Source organism: Spermophilus citellus (genome assembly GCF_964194105.1).
Source record: "Spermophilus citellus genome assembly, chromosome: 1".
NCBI classification, from domain to species: Eukaryota; Metazoa; Chordata; class Mammalia; order Rodentia; family Sciuridae; genus Spermophilus; species Spermophilus citellus.
In genome coordinates this window covers 13,255,734-13,270,264 of record NC_138182.1, presented here as the reverse complement: position 1 = coordinate 13,270,264, position 14,531 = coordinate 13,255,734, and the positions used below count along the sequence as shown (strand labels likewise).

Here is a 14,531-nt window from a genome sequence, read left to right as displayed (position 1 = left end):
TTCAAGTTTTGTTGCTCTTGGGCTCTATGCAAAGCTCTTACCTTCTCACTCTCCTGGAAGCAGTAGCATTCATTCATGGCTGCAGGTTACCTCTGTATACTTGTGACTGCAGATCAAGGTTCACTTGTCAACACCCCTTACTAAATATCTCCACTTGAGTGTCTCTTACCCCTTTGAATGCCAGATGACTTGTCTCCCCTACCAGGAGAGATAACTACAGAAACATGACCATTTCAGAACCTGTAGTCTCCTCTCTCTGCACATGAGTAGACACACATATTCTATTAACCTAGATGAAACCCCTGCCACCACAAACATATATGCCTGGCTAAGTCCTAGTCATATTTTTCCACCTCTACAAGAGTTCTTTCTCAGTGTGGGCATTTAACACTTGCAGCAACATCATAGATGTCTGTCATAATTTTAAAGGTATTCTTAGTGCCTAAATACGTAAGGCACTCGTTAATTGTTGGATTAAATTTTTATTTTACACAGCCACAATGTAATTGTTTCATATAGCTTAAAGAAGAAAATATCATTTTACAAAGAAAGCTTGTTCTGTTTTTGTTTTGTATTTACTTTGTTTTTAAAGTGGTATATAAATATACTTGTATCTTTGTATCTGTGAGTGTACAGAAGTAAATGGCTAGAAGGACAGTTTGCAAATTGCTAACATTAGGAATATTGGTGGGACAGTCAACTGCAAGGAGGGTAGTGAGAACTGTGGCCTTAACCTTTGAATCAGAAAATCATAATACACTTCATGTGGAAAAGAGCCAGTACACATTTGTGGAATGAGTAGACTTTATTTTATAATTGAAAAAAAATTTTTTTAGAAGTGGGAAGTGGGCTGGGGCACCACATAATTAATTAATAAGTAAGTAAATAAATAAGCAAACAAATGACTAAAGGTATTTAAAAAAGAAGTGGAAAGTATATCTGTACCTGTGCAATAAATAAGCAAGCAAATAGAGAACTGTATTCCATGGGTAACAGGTAAGTGCAGGTGAACAAAGTGGTAACCCAGAGGTGTCTTTATAACCAGCTACTTACAGCATAAATTATAACAGCTAAAAAGACAGGATATTTTGTTTCTTTGGTTTTAATAATGTCTAATGAATGAGGAGCCAGGGAGTAAAGATAGAAAGTCATATCAGATAATGTTTCTGCCTCAAAGAAAACTCATGCCTAGGAGTTGACATATTTAGTTTTATTCAGATGATGCAGATACTAAGAAAACTAATTATAATTGCCTCTTGAGGGAAAAAAATAAGCCTTGCCTGCTGTTTCGTATATCCCAGGGTTGAGAGTTCACAGGATTTCATTATTGATTCAGAACATTTTTTAATACATAACATTAGGAATTACATTTACTAAAGTGCCATGAACGTATCAAGAAAACATTCTCTGTGAAATAGAGAAATAACTTTATTATATTCTGTTTACCCATTACTTTAAAATCTGTTTTAATTTTTTTCCTTAGATCTCTTACATGATCTCAGCATGGGCCAGAATGTGCAAAATCCTTGGGAAAGAGTTTCAGCAATACCTTCCCGTGGTTATGGGGCCTTTAATGAAGACAGCTTCAATTAAGCCTGAAGTAGCCCTTTTAGATAGTAAGTGTCTTCACAAGGACATATCAGTTGTAATATTTCTGCCTTTACTATTATTTTTTATAAGCATTTGTTTCCTTCCCTGTTAATAGCCCAAGACATGGAGAATATGAGTGATGATGATGGTTGGGAATTTGTGAACCTTGGAGATCAGCAAAGTTTTGGTATTAAAACGGCAGGACTGGAAGAAAAATCAACTGCTTGCCAGATGTTGGTATGAGATTCATAATTGTTACTCAACTTCATTTATATCCTCTCTAGTTTTCATAGGAATGTTTTTAATAAATATCTGGAAAAGAAATAATTTTAAAGATTCAAGAATATATTCCTTAAAAAAGAAAGTGTAGATATTTTTTGACCAACATTTTTACTTCTGGATTTTTATCTGAACAAAATCATGTGAATTAAACCTTTCGCTATTCATACTATTTCTAATAGTAGAAACAGTGAACAACTTGAATGAAAATGACTTAATTGCTATGTCCCTAGAGTATTATAAAGCTGATACAAAAGGATTAAAGTATAAGTTGTGAAGTGAGGAATTTTGTCTGTTTTGTGCTCAATGTAAATAACTATGTTTTGAATGAATGAACAGAAATGTGATTAGGGGATTAAAAGTAAAGCTAAACTTGTATGGTTTTTCTTAGAAGTGTAATAATTTTATGTCCTATATACAACTTTAAATGTAGTCCTAGTCAAGATACAACATTTTGGGGCTCATGGTTTTTTTGCTGGGGTTTTGTGTGTGTGTGTGTGTTGCTGTTGTATTTAATAAATACATCAACACCTAAAAACTGGGCTGGAGATGTAGTACTTACTTTGCATGCAGAGCTCTGGGTTTGATCCAAAACCAGCTCCACCCAAAAACAACAAAATGAATCTTGCTGGGCACTATGGTACCTGTAATCCCAGCAGCTTGGAAGGCTGAGGCAGGAGGATCACAAGTTCAAAACTAGTCTCAGCAACTTAGTAGTAAGACCTTGTCTCAGAATAGAAAAACAGAAAGGACTAGGGATATGGCTCAGGGGATATTGAACCCTGGGTTCAATCCCCAGTACCAAAGTAAAAAACAAAAGAACATGAATCTTTATTTCTTTCTCTAATATTTTTGTTTCAGGTTTGCTACGCCAAGGAATTAAAAGAAGGTTTTGTGGAATACACCGAACAGGTTGTCAAGCTGATGGTCCCTTTACTGAAATTTTATTTCCATGATGATATCCTATACAGTAGTTGGATGTGAAACATCTAGATTGAATAGAAGTATAATTTCTTTGGTTATTATAATTTTGAGAGGTATAAATCACCATTATTATTTGTGTCCTAACCTAGTTTTACTCTGTAAGCTTGGTTTTCTGCATATACTTTTGTTCACCTTGTGTCAAAATCATGGAAGAGAAAATGTTAACTGTGCTCTTGTTGTCAGTTTTCTTTGGTCTACTTAAGGATTTTAAGGATTATTTTTTAGCAAGTATAAATTAATTTTCTGTAATAGAATCCTACATTACAAATGTGAATAGTACCTCTGAACATTATTGTTTTGATCCTCAATTTAACAATAGTCATAATGTGTATAAGTATAAACACTTAATTCCATAGCTGGGTAAAGTTAGCACAGCCAAACAGAGGGGTAGGAAGAACACAGATCAGACCCAAGCTTTGGAGTCATTCCTTGTAGTGTCCTAACAGTGCTGTACTCTATGGAGATGGCTTTGCCCAGCAGACTTCCAGTGATGCCAGGGATGAAGCAGAATTGCTTTTAAGGAGAAGTTATCATGATCGTATTTTATAAATGGTATTAGATATGGAAAGGTGACTAAATCTTTATTGAAAACCATCAAAGCTAGTATAGGAATAGAATGGTCTCAGTGGTTTTCTCATAGAGACCCAGCTTCAGTTACATTTATTAGAAGAAGTGTATTACCTAAAGTTTTGGATAAAGGTGCATTTTGAGAAATACTCTCACGTTCTTAAAGATCACAGGTCTTTCACAGCCCTTATTGAGTTTGGGGATATATTTGAGCAATGGGATGCCTATCTTGTCACTGGACTCATCCGTCCAGGTATGTCATGTGACCATGGAGACTTCTGTTTTTTTATACACACTTTATATTGAACACAATTTCTTATCTTAAATAAACAAGAAGTTGCCTAACATTCCTCTTAACACAATGGTACCTAAGGCTTAAGTAAGTAGAATGGCAGCCTTTTGAAGTTCCTTAATGATCACATTTCCTTAACAACAAAACGTGTTCGTGTGGCAGCAGCGGAGTCCATGCCTCTTCTCCTGGAGTGTGCACGGGTTCGGGGTCCTGAGTACCTCACCCAGATGTGGCATTTCATGTGTGATGCTCTAATCAAGGCCATTGGCACAGAACCAGATTCTGATGTCCTCTCAGAAATAATGCATTCTTTTGCAAAGGTGAATATTTTTATCTTCAAGAATATTTGTAAGATTGTGTGTTTGTTTATTAATCTTGCTAAATAATTTAGGAGAAAATTAGGGCATGTAATTTAAAATCTTTCACTGAAAAAAAATATATATATATTTTAATATTTTGGTATTGTCACTATTTTTGTTTGCTTAGGAGCAGACACTGGAGAAACGGTATACATGCCCTGGAGAAGGGCATTACAGGTGCAGGGAGTAATCTGGGCAAAGGCATGGAAACATGCATTCTTTGGAAACAAGAAATTCTGAATGCTCTTATACCAGTCTTGATAAATTCCTACCATCATACACCTAATAATCAAACTGCAGAAGTTTAGGTATCAGCTCATCTTCAGTTCTTGTCTAACTCCTGTCCTAGGCATTCTTCTGCATTTCCACCTCCCCTCCCCGACAATGCACATTCCCATTACCTCATCTCTTGTCTGTGCTATTGAGAATATCCTCACTGGTCTCCTCCAGAAGTCTGTCTTCTTTGTTTTCCTCCAGTCCATTCTCCCTTGCCTTAACTTGCTATTTATTGAGTCCCTTCCCTTCCATCTTCAGTGGCACCCCCACTCTGCACAGCTCTGTAGCTTGCTTCAAGTTTTAATGTCTTCACTTTGTCCTCATTCACAGTCCTGAAGTTCAGAATTTCTTGTTTGCAAAGAATTTCCTTATCCTTCCCTCCATCTGTTATCCCCTTCCAAGGCACATTTCCCTTTCTTCAGTGCTCTCTTTATAGGTTGTGCTCCTTAGGGGAGCCAGTTTACTACTTCTATTCCATCTTGGAATCCTCAGTGCCTAGCATAATTAATGATTGTCACAGTAGGTATTACTAGTACATGTTTAAAATAAAGGTATTAAGTTTGGGGTTGTAGTTCAGTGGTAGAGCACTCATCTAGCACATGTGAGGCACTGGGTTCGATTCTCAGCACCAAATAAAAATAAATAAGTAAAATGAAGGTATTGTGTCCATCTTTTAACTAAAAAAAAATTTTTTTTTTAATATTATTTGTAATTTCTCTTTTTAACCTGTTAAGTCCCAAGTGTTCAGGTCTTCAATTTTTGTAACAAAATTGTAATGGACTCATTAAAATAGTTTGGAAATCATTATGTGGAGCTTATATATTATATAATTATATTATACTGCATTTAAGGTTTTTTATTTCTTTTTTGCATTTAAATTTCTTGTGGGGCTTTTTTTGGGGGGGTAAATATTTTAGTTGGACACAATACCTTTATTTATTTTTATGTGGTACTGAGGATCAAACCCAGGGCCTCGTAATTGCTAGGCAGTGATCTGTCGAGCCACAGCCCTAGCCCCTGCATTTAAGTTTTTATAAAAGAAATTCTGCATCTGGTGTAATGGAACAATGAGTTAAAATGCTATTATTGTGACAAATACACAAGTATATACATATTTAATCATTAATCTCCCTGGATATTGAATTATGTACATTTTTATTAGACATCCGTATGATTCTTAATATGGAGTAAGCTTTTTTAAATATTTATTTTTTATAGTTGGACACAATACATTTATTTCATTTATTAATTTTTACATGGTGCTGAGGATCGAACCCAGGGCCTCACACATGCTAGGCAAGCGCTCTACCACTGAGCCACAACCCCAGCCCCTGGAGTTCAACTTTTGACTCCAAAAAATTTTAGATCTTATGGATTGCTCTTTTTTTTAATCTCATTAGTGCATTGAAGTAATGGGAGATGGATGCCTAAATAATGAACACTTTGAAGAACTGGGGGGTATACTGAAAGCAAAACTTGAAGAACATTTTAAAAATCAAGAATTGCGGCAAGGTAAGTTTTCACAGCTTTTATTTCTGAAGGAAATCCTTGACCTTTTTGGTGATAATTTAAAAACATTTATTTGGGTGTGTTTTAGTTAAAAGACAAGATGAAGACTATGATGAACAGGTTGAAGAGTCACTACAAGATGAGGTAAATTATTCCCTTCAGAACTTTATTTACATGACCATTTGCCTCTGAAAGATTTTTAAATGCTTGAGTTTCTAATTCATCTTGTCATTCTGATGTAATTATCAGTAATTTTTGGTATAAGAATCTGGCACTCATTTATTAATTTATAGAATAAGTAATTTAAAATTAACTGATTTTTCTTCTTGGTACTGTGAATTTTGTTGTAATATAGCTTGCACCCCAAAATGCCTTAGAGTTTACCTGTATTCTTTCTACATGTTGCTCACAGCAATCATTTATATTTGATGGTGCTTTTGACATTTTAACAATGAGTGACCTCGAACTCCAGTGTTAAATGATTGCCCAAACAGATGTACAGTCTAAGGCCTTCCTCACTGTGTTTCTCAGTTCCTTCCTCATCATACCATGTTGCGCCATCAAACATATTTCAACTATTATAGGGTCAGCACCTGGGAAATGTGGCCAAAACTCCCATGCCAGTAGGTCCACATTGCACCTATGTATGAGACCTCAGCCAGTTCCCCACCATCTCACTCTAAAATGAGGAATATTCTGGCAAAACCAAAAAGTAGTAATAGTACTTTAAGGATAATTTTTCAACTGTGTCCCAAAGAAAGTTTTTACAATAAATACGTATTTGCCACACAATTTTCTTTTTCCAAAGACAGTTAAGTGGCATCTAGTAAGGTTACTTCAGTCTCTAGATTTCTTGCTGTGCCCTTAAAGTCAGCAAAGGAAAATGTTATTTTTTATATTTCTTAGATATTTATAAATGTCATTAATGATGGTAGAATGCTTTATAACCCATCTGAGTGTGTGGTTTCTGTTATTTTTTTCTTAGGATGATAATGATGTTTATATTCTGACCAAAGTGTCAGATATTTTACACTCAATATTCAGCAGCTACAAGGAAAAGGTGTTACCATGGTTTGAACAGTTTCTTCCATTAATTGTCAACCTAATTGTAAGTGTTACCTCTCTGTTATTTTGAAATTGTTGACTTGGAATTCTTCCATTGTAACTTATAAAACCTTATTCTTCAGGTTAAAATGAGTCTCAGAAATGTGGTTTCCACTGTGTTTTATAAAGTTTATTGCCTTATATAGTTTCCCACTAAATATGTATTCTTGAAAATTGCTAATTAGGTTATCCATAGGCCAATTATAATGTCTTCTAAAGAAATATAAGTGGTTTTTCATTATTTCAAATATCTTTGTCCTGTTAATAAGCGGATATAATGATTTATGTTTTTTTCAGTGGACCATAGCAAATTTATTTATGATCCTCATATACAGTTAGAAATTATGGATAATAAACCCTTATACTCAAGTTTTAAGTATTTTACAGACTTTATATCTTAGAAAAGTTTTAGATTTGTTGTTGAGTGGAAAGTTCAAATTTCCCGTATACTTCTGCTCCCACATATACATAGCCTCCATTTATTCCCCACTAAAGTAGTTAATGTACTTCAATTGATGAACTGCATTGACATCATTATATAATAGCCTTACGTTTTCTTCAACTTTAAAAAATAATATAAATTAAAAGCTATCTTCAGATGTTGGCACATTTGAAAATATTTAGGCACATATAACCTAATCTGTTGAATCACTTCAGTGCTTTGAACTTAAGATTGTCCCAACTTTTTTGTGGGGGAGGGGTAACTGGGCATTGACCCCAGGGGCACTTAACCGTTGAGCCCCATATCCAGTCCTTTTTCATTTTTTATTTTGAGACAGAGTCTCACTAAGTTGCTGAGACACTGATTTTGAATTTGGGATCCTCCTGCCCCAGCCTCCTGAGCCACTGGGGTTAGAGGCTTGTTATACAAATCTTTTAATCCTGAATTTCATTAAATCTGTGTCATGACTATTAAATATTAATAGTCATTAGAAGTGGTTGTTGTTACAGATTGGTTTGTTTATTGCCTATATCAGGTATATCCATGTAACCACATAGTCTATAAGTCAATATTTATTTCTTTGTATTCGTTAAACCAATGTTTGTGACTTAAAAAGGCATCTCTTTTGTAGTGTCCACATAGACCATGGCCAGACAGACAATGGGGATTGTGCATCTTTGATGATGTCATAGAACATTGTAGTCCAGCTTCATTTAAGTATGCAGAATATTTCTTAAGGCCAATGCTCCAATATGTATGTGACAACAGCCCAGAAGTCAGGCAAGCAGCAGCATATGGCCTGGGAGTCATGGCACAGTATGGTGGAGATAACTATGGCCCTTTTTGTACAGGTACTTCTGTTTATTGCACTGCATACATTTCATTCTAGCCATCCTTTTTGTTTCTACGTTGTTCTCTTCACCACACCCCTAAACATTATGTGCGTATTTTTGCTTTATTCTCTTCTCCCTCTTCAAATACATCATCTATAGCACTTAGGAATTTATCATGTTTATTCTCAAAGAAATTAAAATGGAATCTGAGTGAAACAAAAGCCTCCCCTACCCTAGCCTTCCAGGGCACATTGCATTTGAGATTTGTCTTTATGAGTGCTAGTGCCCCGTACTTGCTGAGGCAATGCCTCCTTGTTACTGTTCTGTGATGGTGAAGCCAAGAAACTAAAGTCCTTATACTTTTGCATTTTTTCACCATAATCTTTAACTGGAACAAAGATAAAGGTTCATTTGCATGAAAATGACCACAATCTTTTCCCCCCCCACAAATGCTTCTTTTAGAAGCACTACCGCTGCTTGTAAGAGTTATTCAGTCTGCAGATTCTAAGACCAAAGAAAATGTGAACGCTACTGAGAACTGCATCTCAGCTGTAGGGAAAATTATGAAGTTCAAGCCTGACTGTGTAAACGTTGAAGAAGTCCTTCCACATTGGTTGTCTTGGCTTCCACTACATGAAGATAAAGAAGAAGCTGTTCAGACTTTTAATTATCTCTGTGACCTGATCGAAAGGTAAGAAAGCACAGACTGGCCTTATTTCATTCTCCTTTTCAGAACAGTGCCTCCTGTTTGTGCATAGCCATCAGTTATAATAGTATCTGTATACATTGTGCTAAGAAACTATCAGTTAAAATTTACCTTTATGATAAGATCGAATTTTGAGTTCCTTTATGGAATTAAATTTAGTAGTTAGGAACTTGAGACAATAATGTTTTCAGAAAGTTATCTCGTGTACACTTGTTATAGATCAGAATTGAAATACATTGTTCATAGCATTATTTGATCTTGTGGAATTCTTGTGTTTTTCTCTGGATTCAAGAATCAATGGGTTATGAGAAGTATTCCAGATAGGTCACCATGATCTAGCCCTGGGCTATAGTGTTACCAATGCTGTTTTATGCCCCTGAGTATATCTAAGAGTTGCAACAATAAAGGGAGGTTGTAGAAATGTTCCGATCAAAGTGATAATCTTTGGTGTCTGTTTTTCTAAGCCCACCTTTCCCTCAATATTAATTCAGTCTTGGCTCTGTCACTTTAATTACTATTTTTAGTTTGGGAAAAATTCCAAGGGTACAACTAGTGGAGTTTTGTACCAGTAGACCAACATATTCCTTCAAGCCTGTTTAAGTTCAGGTTCACACAAATACTGTGAGTGTTCCCATTGAGAACTTCAGTAAGAGAAATGTGGTAGTCACCCTATAGACTTCACCATCCTTGCTAAGTCCTGCATCAGTCAGGCTATTTGATCATTTCCTTGGAAGTGACTACTCTGAAATTCTCTAAATAAGGCAAAAATTCTGCTTAAATTCACTATTATGTTTCTTTCCATTAAACCTGCCAAGAGTTTATATCCCTGCTTATTACTCTGTTTTGTTTTGTTTTTTGGTTCCAGGGGTTTTACTCGGGGGCCCTCATTCACATCCCAGACTGATTTTGTATTTAGAGACAGGGTCTCACTGAGTTGCTTATTAGCGCCTCACTTTTGCTGAGGCTGGCTTGAACTCCTGCCTCAACCTCCCAAGCATCTGGGATTATAGGCATGCGCTGCTGTGCCCAGCTCCCACTTACTCTTGAAATATGCCTATAATCCTTTTGAACTTTGAGTTTATTGTAGAAATTATGTACCTATGTTAAGAAACCTAATGGTAATATCTTGGATTTGTCTGTTTGTTGAGGGATTGAACTCAGGGGTTCTCAACCACTGAGCTACATTCTCAGCCCTTTTTTGTATTTTATTTAGAGAAAAGGTCTCGCTGAGTTGCTTAGTGCCTTGCTGTTGCTGAGGCTGACTTTGAACTCACAATCCTCCTGCCTCAGCCTCCCGAGCCACTGGGATTATAGGCATGCACCACATTGCCCAGCTAATATCTTGTGGGGGGTTTTTATTTGTTTTTTAACACATTGCAAATTATTTATAAAGCACATTCTATTTGGCTCTTAAAACACTGCTGAGAGGTGAGCCAAGTATTTTTCTTGGGTTACGATCTATCATGAAATTATTTGGTTTCATTCCTGTTGAGTTTTAAAGATAGTTGATTTTAGTGAACACATAATCATTATGTAGGGAAGGATATAGTATAGTGTAAGAGCTTGAGTGATTTCTACTTATAAATTTCATTTGTAAAGGTTTTTTATTTCTTTTTTTTTTTCCTTTTGTCAGTAATCACCCAATTGTTCTTGGCCCAAACAATACCAATCTGCCCAAAATATTCAGTATAATTGCAGAAGGAGAATTGCATGAGGCCATAAAACATGAAGATCCTTGTGCCAAACGTTTGGCTAATGTAGTTCGCCAAGTACAGGTGAGCAGATTTGGTTAAATTGGGATATGAGAAGGGTTTTTTGTTTGTTTGTTTGTTTTTGTTTTGGTAGTAGTTGTTTTCATATTCTGTATTAGAAGAAAATGAGAAATCTAATGAGCCAAAGAAATTACATTGTTTGTATTCTCTATCTCTAAGCATTGAAAGGATTATACTTAATATAATCTGTCCATATGTTCTGTTACTTATTAGAACTAAATTTTTCATCTTAAACTTGAAATTAAGTCTTCCAGTTGGTACTTAGCATATGTTCATTATATAATAGTTTTCCTGCCTATCTAGAAGTAAAGTAGATGAGATTTGATAATAAGTTGTCAAATAGCAAAAAAAATAATTTTTGCTTCCTGGATTCTTATGGTGTATAGGTAACTTTGAGGTGTCATCTGTTAGTGTAGCTTTATTAATGCAAAAATGAAAACTTGCTGTAAACAATGAATTTTGAGGAAATGGATAGATATATTGTTTTTACAATAATTTCCTTCAAACTAAGATACTTAGAAGGTGTTTTGGCATTGTTACAGTATCTACACAATGATTATTAAAATCCTTCCAGATGATTGCTTCACCTTATCTAAATTTGTGCACGTTTTTTTTCCCTAGACTTCTGGAGGATTGTGGACTGAATGCATAGCACAGCTCAGTCCCGAGCAGCAGGCAGCCATACAGGAGCTCCTGAACTCTGCTTGAAGGGCCTTAATACCACCCACCAGAAAACTAACTCCAAATAAACGTTTACCCTTTTTGTTTAGGTTTCTTTGTTTTGTTTTTGAGCAAGAGAGCGGTAGTGTTGTGTGTAGGCCATTCTTCTGGAGATCCACAAGCAGGAAGAGCATCCCTGTGTGTGGAGTGGAGTTGCAGTGGATTTCTATCAGATCACTGAAGGAGTTCCCCGTAAGCCCTACAGTAGCACTGAAGAGTATTTTTCTATTGGTATATCCCACCCATGTGAAGGGGAAGGGAAATAAAATTAACTTTTCTCATTAGACATAAGGAAACTTAAGGAAAAACAGCTTTAAGATCAGTTACTCAGCGTAGGTGTGTGTTAAAACAAATTGCTAGACATCTAGTGTTCATTCTATTAATTGGAGTGGAGTCTTTTTGTGGGGTAAAAGGAAGCCTTCACCCCAGCAAAGCAGTAGATGCAAAAGTTGGAAAAAAAAAAAAAAAACCTGATGATAAACAACACGCATGAGGCTGTCACATTTGATTGTCAGTTTTGGTTGTTTTTCCCAAAAGGCTTATACAGGGACTCAGTTGGGAGGCTTTTCAGCTTCCAGCCCTTGAATGTGAAGTGTCGTTGGCATGTCTGGCAGTAGTCTCTCATTCACTCCTCAATAAACAACGTTGAAATACAAAAGAAGCTTGTGTAAAAATTCAGTACTGTCTGGCTTTGATTCATTTTAGTGTTTTTAATATAAAAATGATATAATATTTTTTTAAAGCAATAGCTATGGCTCTGAATGGTTTTCCCTCTAATATTTTCCTTGTGCAATTCAACCTTAAAAGCATCTAGTTTTTACTGTCTTCCACATTAATTTAAGCTAAGTTATGATACACCTATTCCGTTCACAGTTGGTATCCTTCGTAAGGTTGCAAATTTCAACCAATCGTTTTTTTGAGCTTGGATTGTTATGGTTAGATAAGAGAGATTTGGCTTAGTGTTTTCATTACAAACTGTAATTGCTGTAGAGCCACACACAACTTTTGAACTTTAATTTTGCAATAAGTATTATGGCTAAAATTACTTACTGAAAATTTCAGTAAAATGTGTGAATGTTTTTTTCTTTATGTATTAACCTTATAGCAGTAAATGACTTGCTGTTGTTTCTTTAAGTAATTTTTCTAAGGGATCTGAATAGATTTCTGTTGAAAACTTCAGTGTTAACATTTTTATAGTTTGTACTAAATTCAACCGTGATATGAAAATGAATTTTATGCATAGATCAGAATTTTAAATTAAAGTTTTTTTCTTTAAATGATTCGCATTACTTTATTAAAACTAAATCTGAAATGGAATAGAGAAGAGGATGGACTATATTTAGGTGGTTCACTTGTTAGGAAATTCCCTTCAAATATGTTTTCAGTTTGCAACACAATGCTATTAGTCTCAAGGCTTTGGTATTTGGCAGAACAACATTGCATAATTCCACCAGCATAGTCATTGCTTTGAATGGGTGGTACCTTTGGGACTCTTGTAAGGTGTTTAGACCTACCTTTATCCTTTATTCCTGTGGTAGAAAAAAAATGGGAATTGAAGTGAAAACCAGTGGAAAACATGACATGCCTTTTAAGTACAGGTGGTGGCAGTACGGTCAGAAGGTGTGTGGGTTTTATGTAGAAGCTTGTGTTTGCAAAAAGAGCACTGTGCTAAAAGTACTGTTGGAGCAAGATTCTACTTCCGGTTAAACCATTTCAGGTTATTCAGAAAATGTACCTGTAGTAATTAAGATCTAAAATTCCTGGAAGAAGAGCTCAAATGGGTATATCTGCTAAGTATAGACTGTATATATCCTTTTTGATAAAAGTGCAATAGCAAAGGAGTGATGGAAATAGAATCGAGTTCATAAGAATGGGTGGCATTAAAGGTTGCTAATGCCATGTGATCCTGAAACCCAGAGCTCAGAACTAACTGTAAGATGATATTCTGTGAACTAACAATTCTTTGACATAAACTTGAAACCTTTTTTGATAGCTCCTCATTCTGTGTAAGCAAAATGGGGAAATTTTTTTTTTTTCTTTTGTACCACATTTAGTGGCCTTGTATGTCAGTAAGTAGTGCTGTATTGTTTAAGAATCTGAACCATTTCTGAGGGGGGACAATGTGTGTGGCTCTTACATTTTTGGAAATTTTCTAAAAGAATTCAGTTACACGCTCAAGTATTAGAAACTTTTAGCATAATTCAATTTGGAATATTTTTTATGATGTAAATTTGAAGTAAAATTATCTTTTAAGGTAATTGATCATTCCTGTAACAACAGGCACTTTTTTCATAACTATGGAGTTGTGATCTGTTTATAGAATTATCAGTAAATCCATAAGAATAAATATTCTTGATGCACGTGGTCTCAATAAATAGGGGGTTTGCATGTTTATAGCCTAGTAAACGTTGTATTTTATGATTTAGTCATATTGAATGATTGCCTGTTTGGAGTTAAGAATTGGTGATCTTGAAAGGCCAAAACAAAGTTAATTACCCACTAGTACACACATCAAACTTAGGGATACGCTTGGGTTTTTACTTTTAGCATTTGGAACTTCTGAAGGGGGAGCATGTATTTAGAACAGAGGTTAACTTCTGAATCCATCCTGAATTGGACTCTCTGCCCTTAATCACATACAGCTGTAATCCTGACAGTGTATGCCACATGATATTTGGATTTATACTTCTACATATATTCATTATGTGTATATTAATGAAAAAAATATACATAGTGCAAACATTTTGGAGGTAACATAGCCTAATTTTTCACTCCTAAATACTCTTTTTCCATGCTTTCATGTTTATTGGTAATAACATTTGAAAAGGTTTTTAATTACAGTCTAACAACTTGCTACTGTATGTTTAAAATATACTTTAAAAGATCACAATATTGCATAGTTAAGACCATGGATTAGCCAGCTCATTCTGTGAAGACTCAGAGTACATATTTTAGGATTTGCAGGCCACAATCTGTTGCAACTACCTAACTTTGCCATTGTAGCATAAAAGTAGCCACCGCAAATGATACTGAACAATTAGGTGAGGCTGTTAGTGAAATTTTTACAAAAACAGACTAAAAAATGGTGGTTTATATAT

At 35.2% G+C, this 14,531-nt stretch overlaps 1 protein-coding gene across 1 annotated transcript in view; it reads left to right on the top strand.

Moving 5' to 3' along the window:
* Positions 1 to 13,780, top strand: part of IPO5 (importin 5) — a 47,057-nt gene extending 33,277 nt beyond the window's left edge. The window contains exons 16-26 of the mRNA XM_081293376.1: positions 1,484 to 1,616; positions 1,706 to 1,827; positions 2,731 to 2,827; positions 3,860 to 4,032; positions 5,748 to 5,859; positions 5,945 to 6,000; positions 6,842 to 6,964; positions 8,034 to 8,253; positions 8,698 to 8,926; positions 10,575 to 10,716; positions 11,335 to 13,780. Coding sequence (XP_081149502.1) covers positions 1,484 to 1,616; positions 1,706 to 1,827; positions 2,731 to 2,827; positions 3,860 to 4,032; positions 5,748 to 5,859; positions 5,945 to 6,000; positions 6,842 to 6,964; positions 8,034 to 8,253; positions 8,698 to 8,926; positions 10,575 to 10,716; positions 11,335 to 11,421 — 1,494 coding nt within the window. The 3' untranslated portion in view covers positions 11,422 to 13,780. The remainder of the gene's footprint in view (positions 1 to 1,483; positions 1,617 to 1,705; positions 1,828 to 2,730; positions 2,828 to 3,859; positions 4,033 to 5,747; positions 5,860 to 5,944; positions 6,001 to 6,841; positions 6,965 to 8,033; positions 8,254 to 8,697; positions 8,927 to 10,574; positions 10,717 to 11,334) is intronic.
* Positions 13,781 to 14,531: the final 751 nt, after the last annotated feature.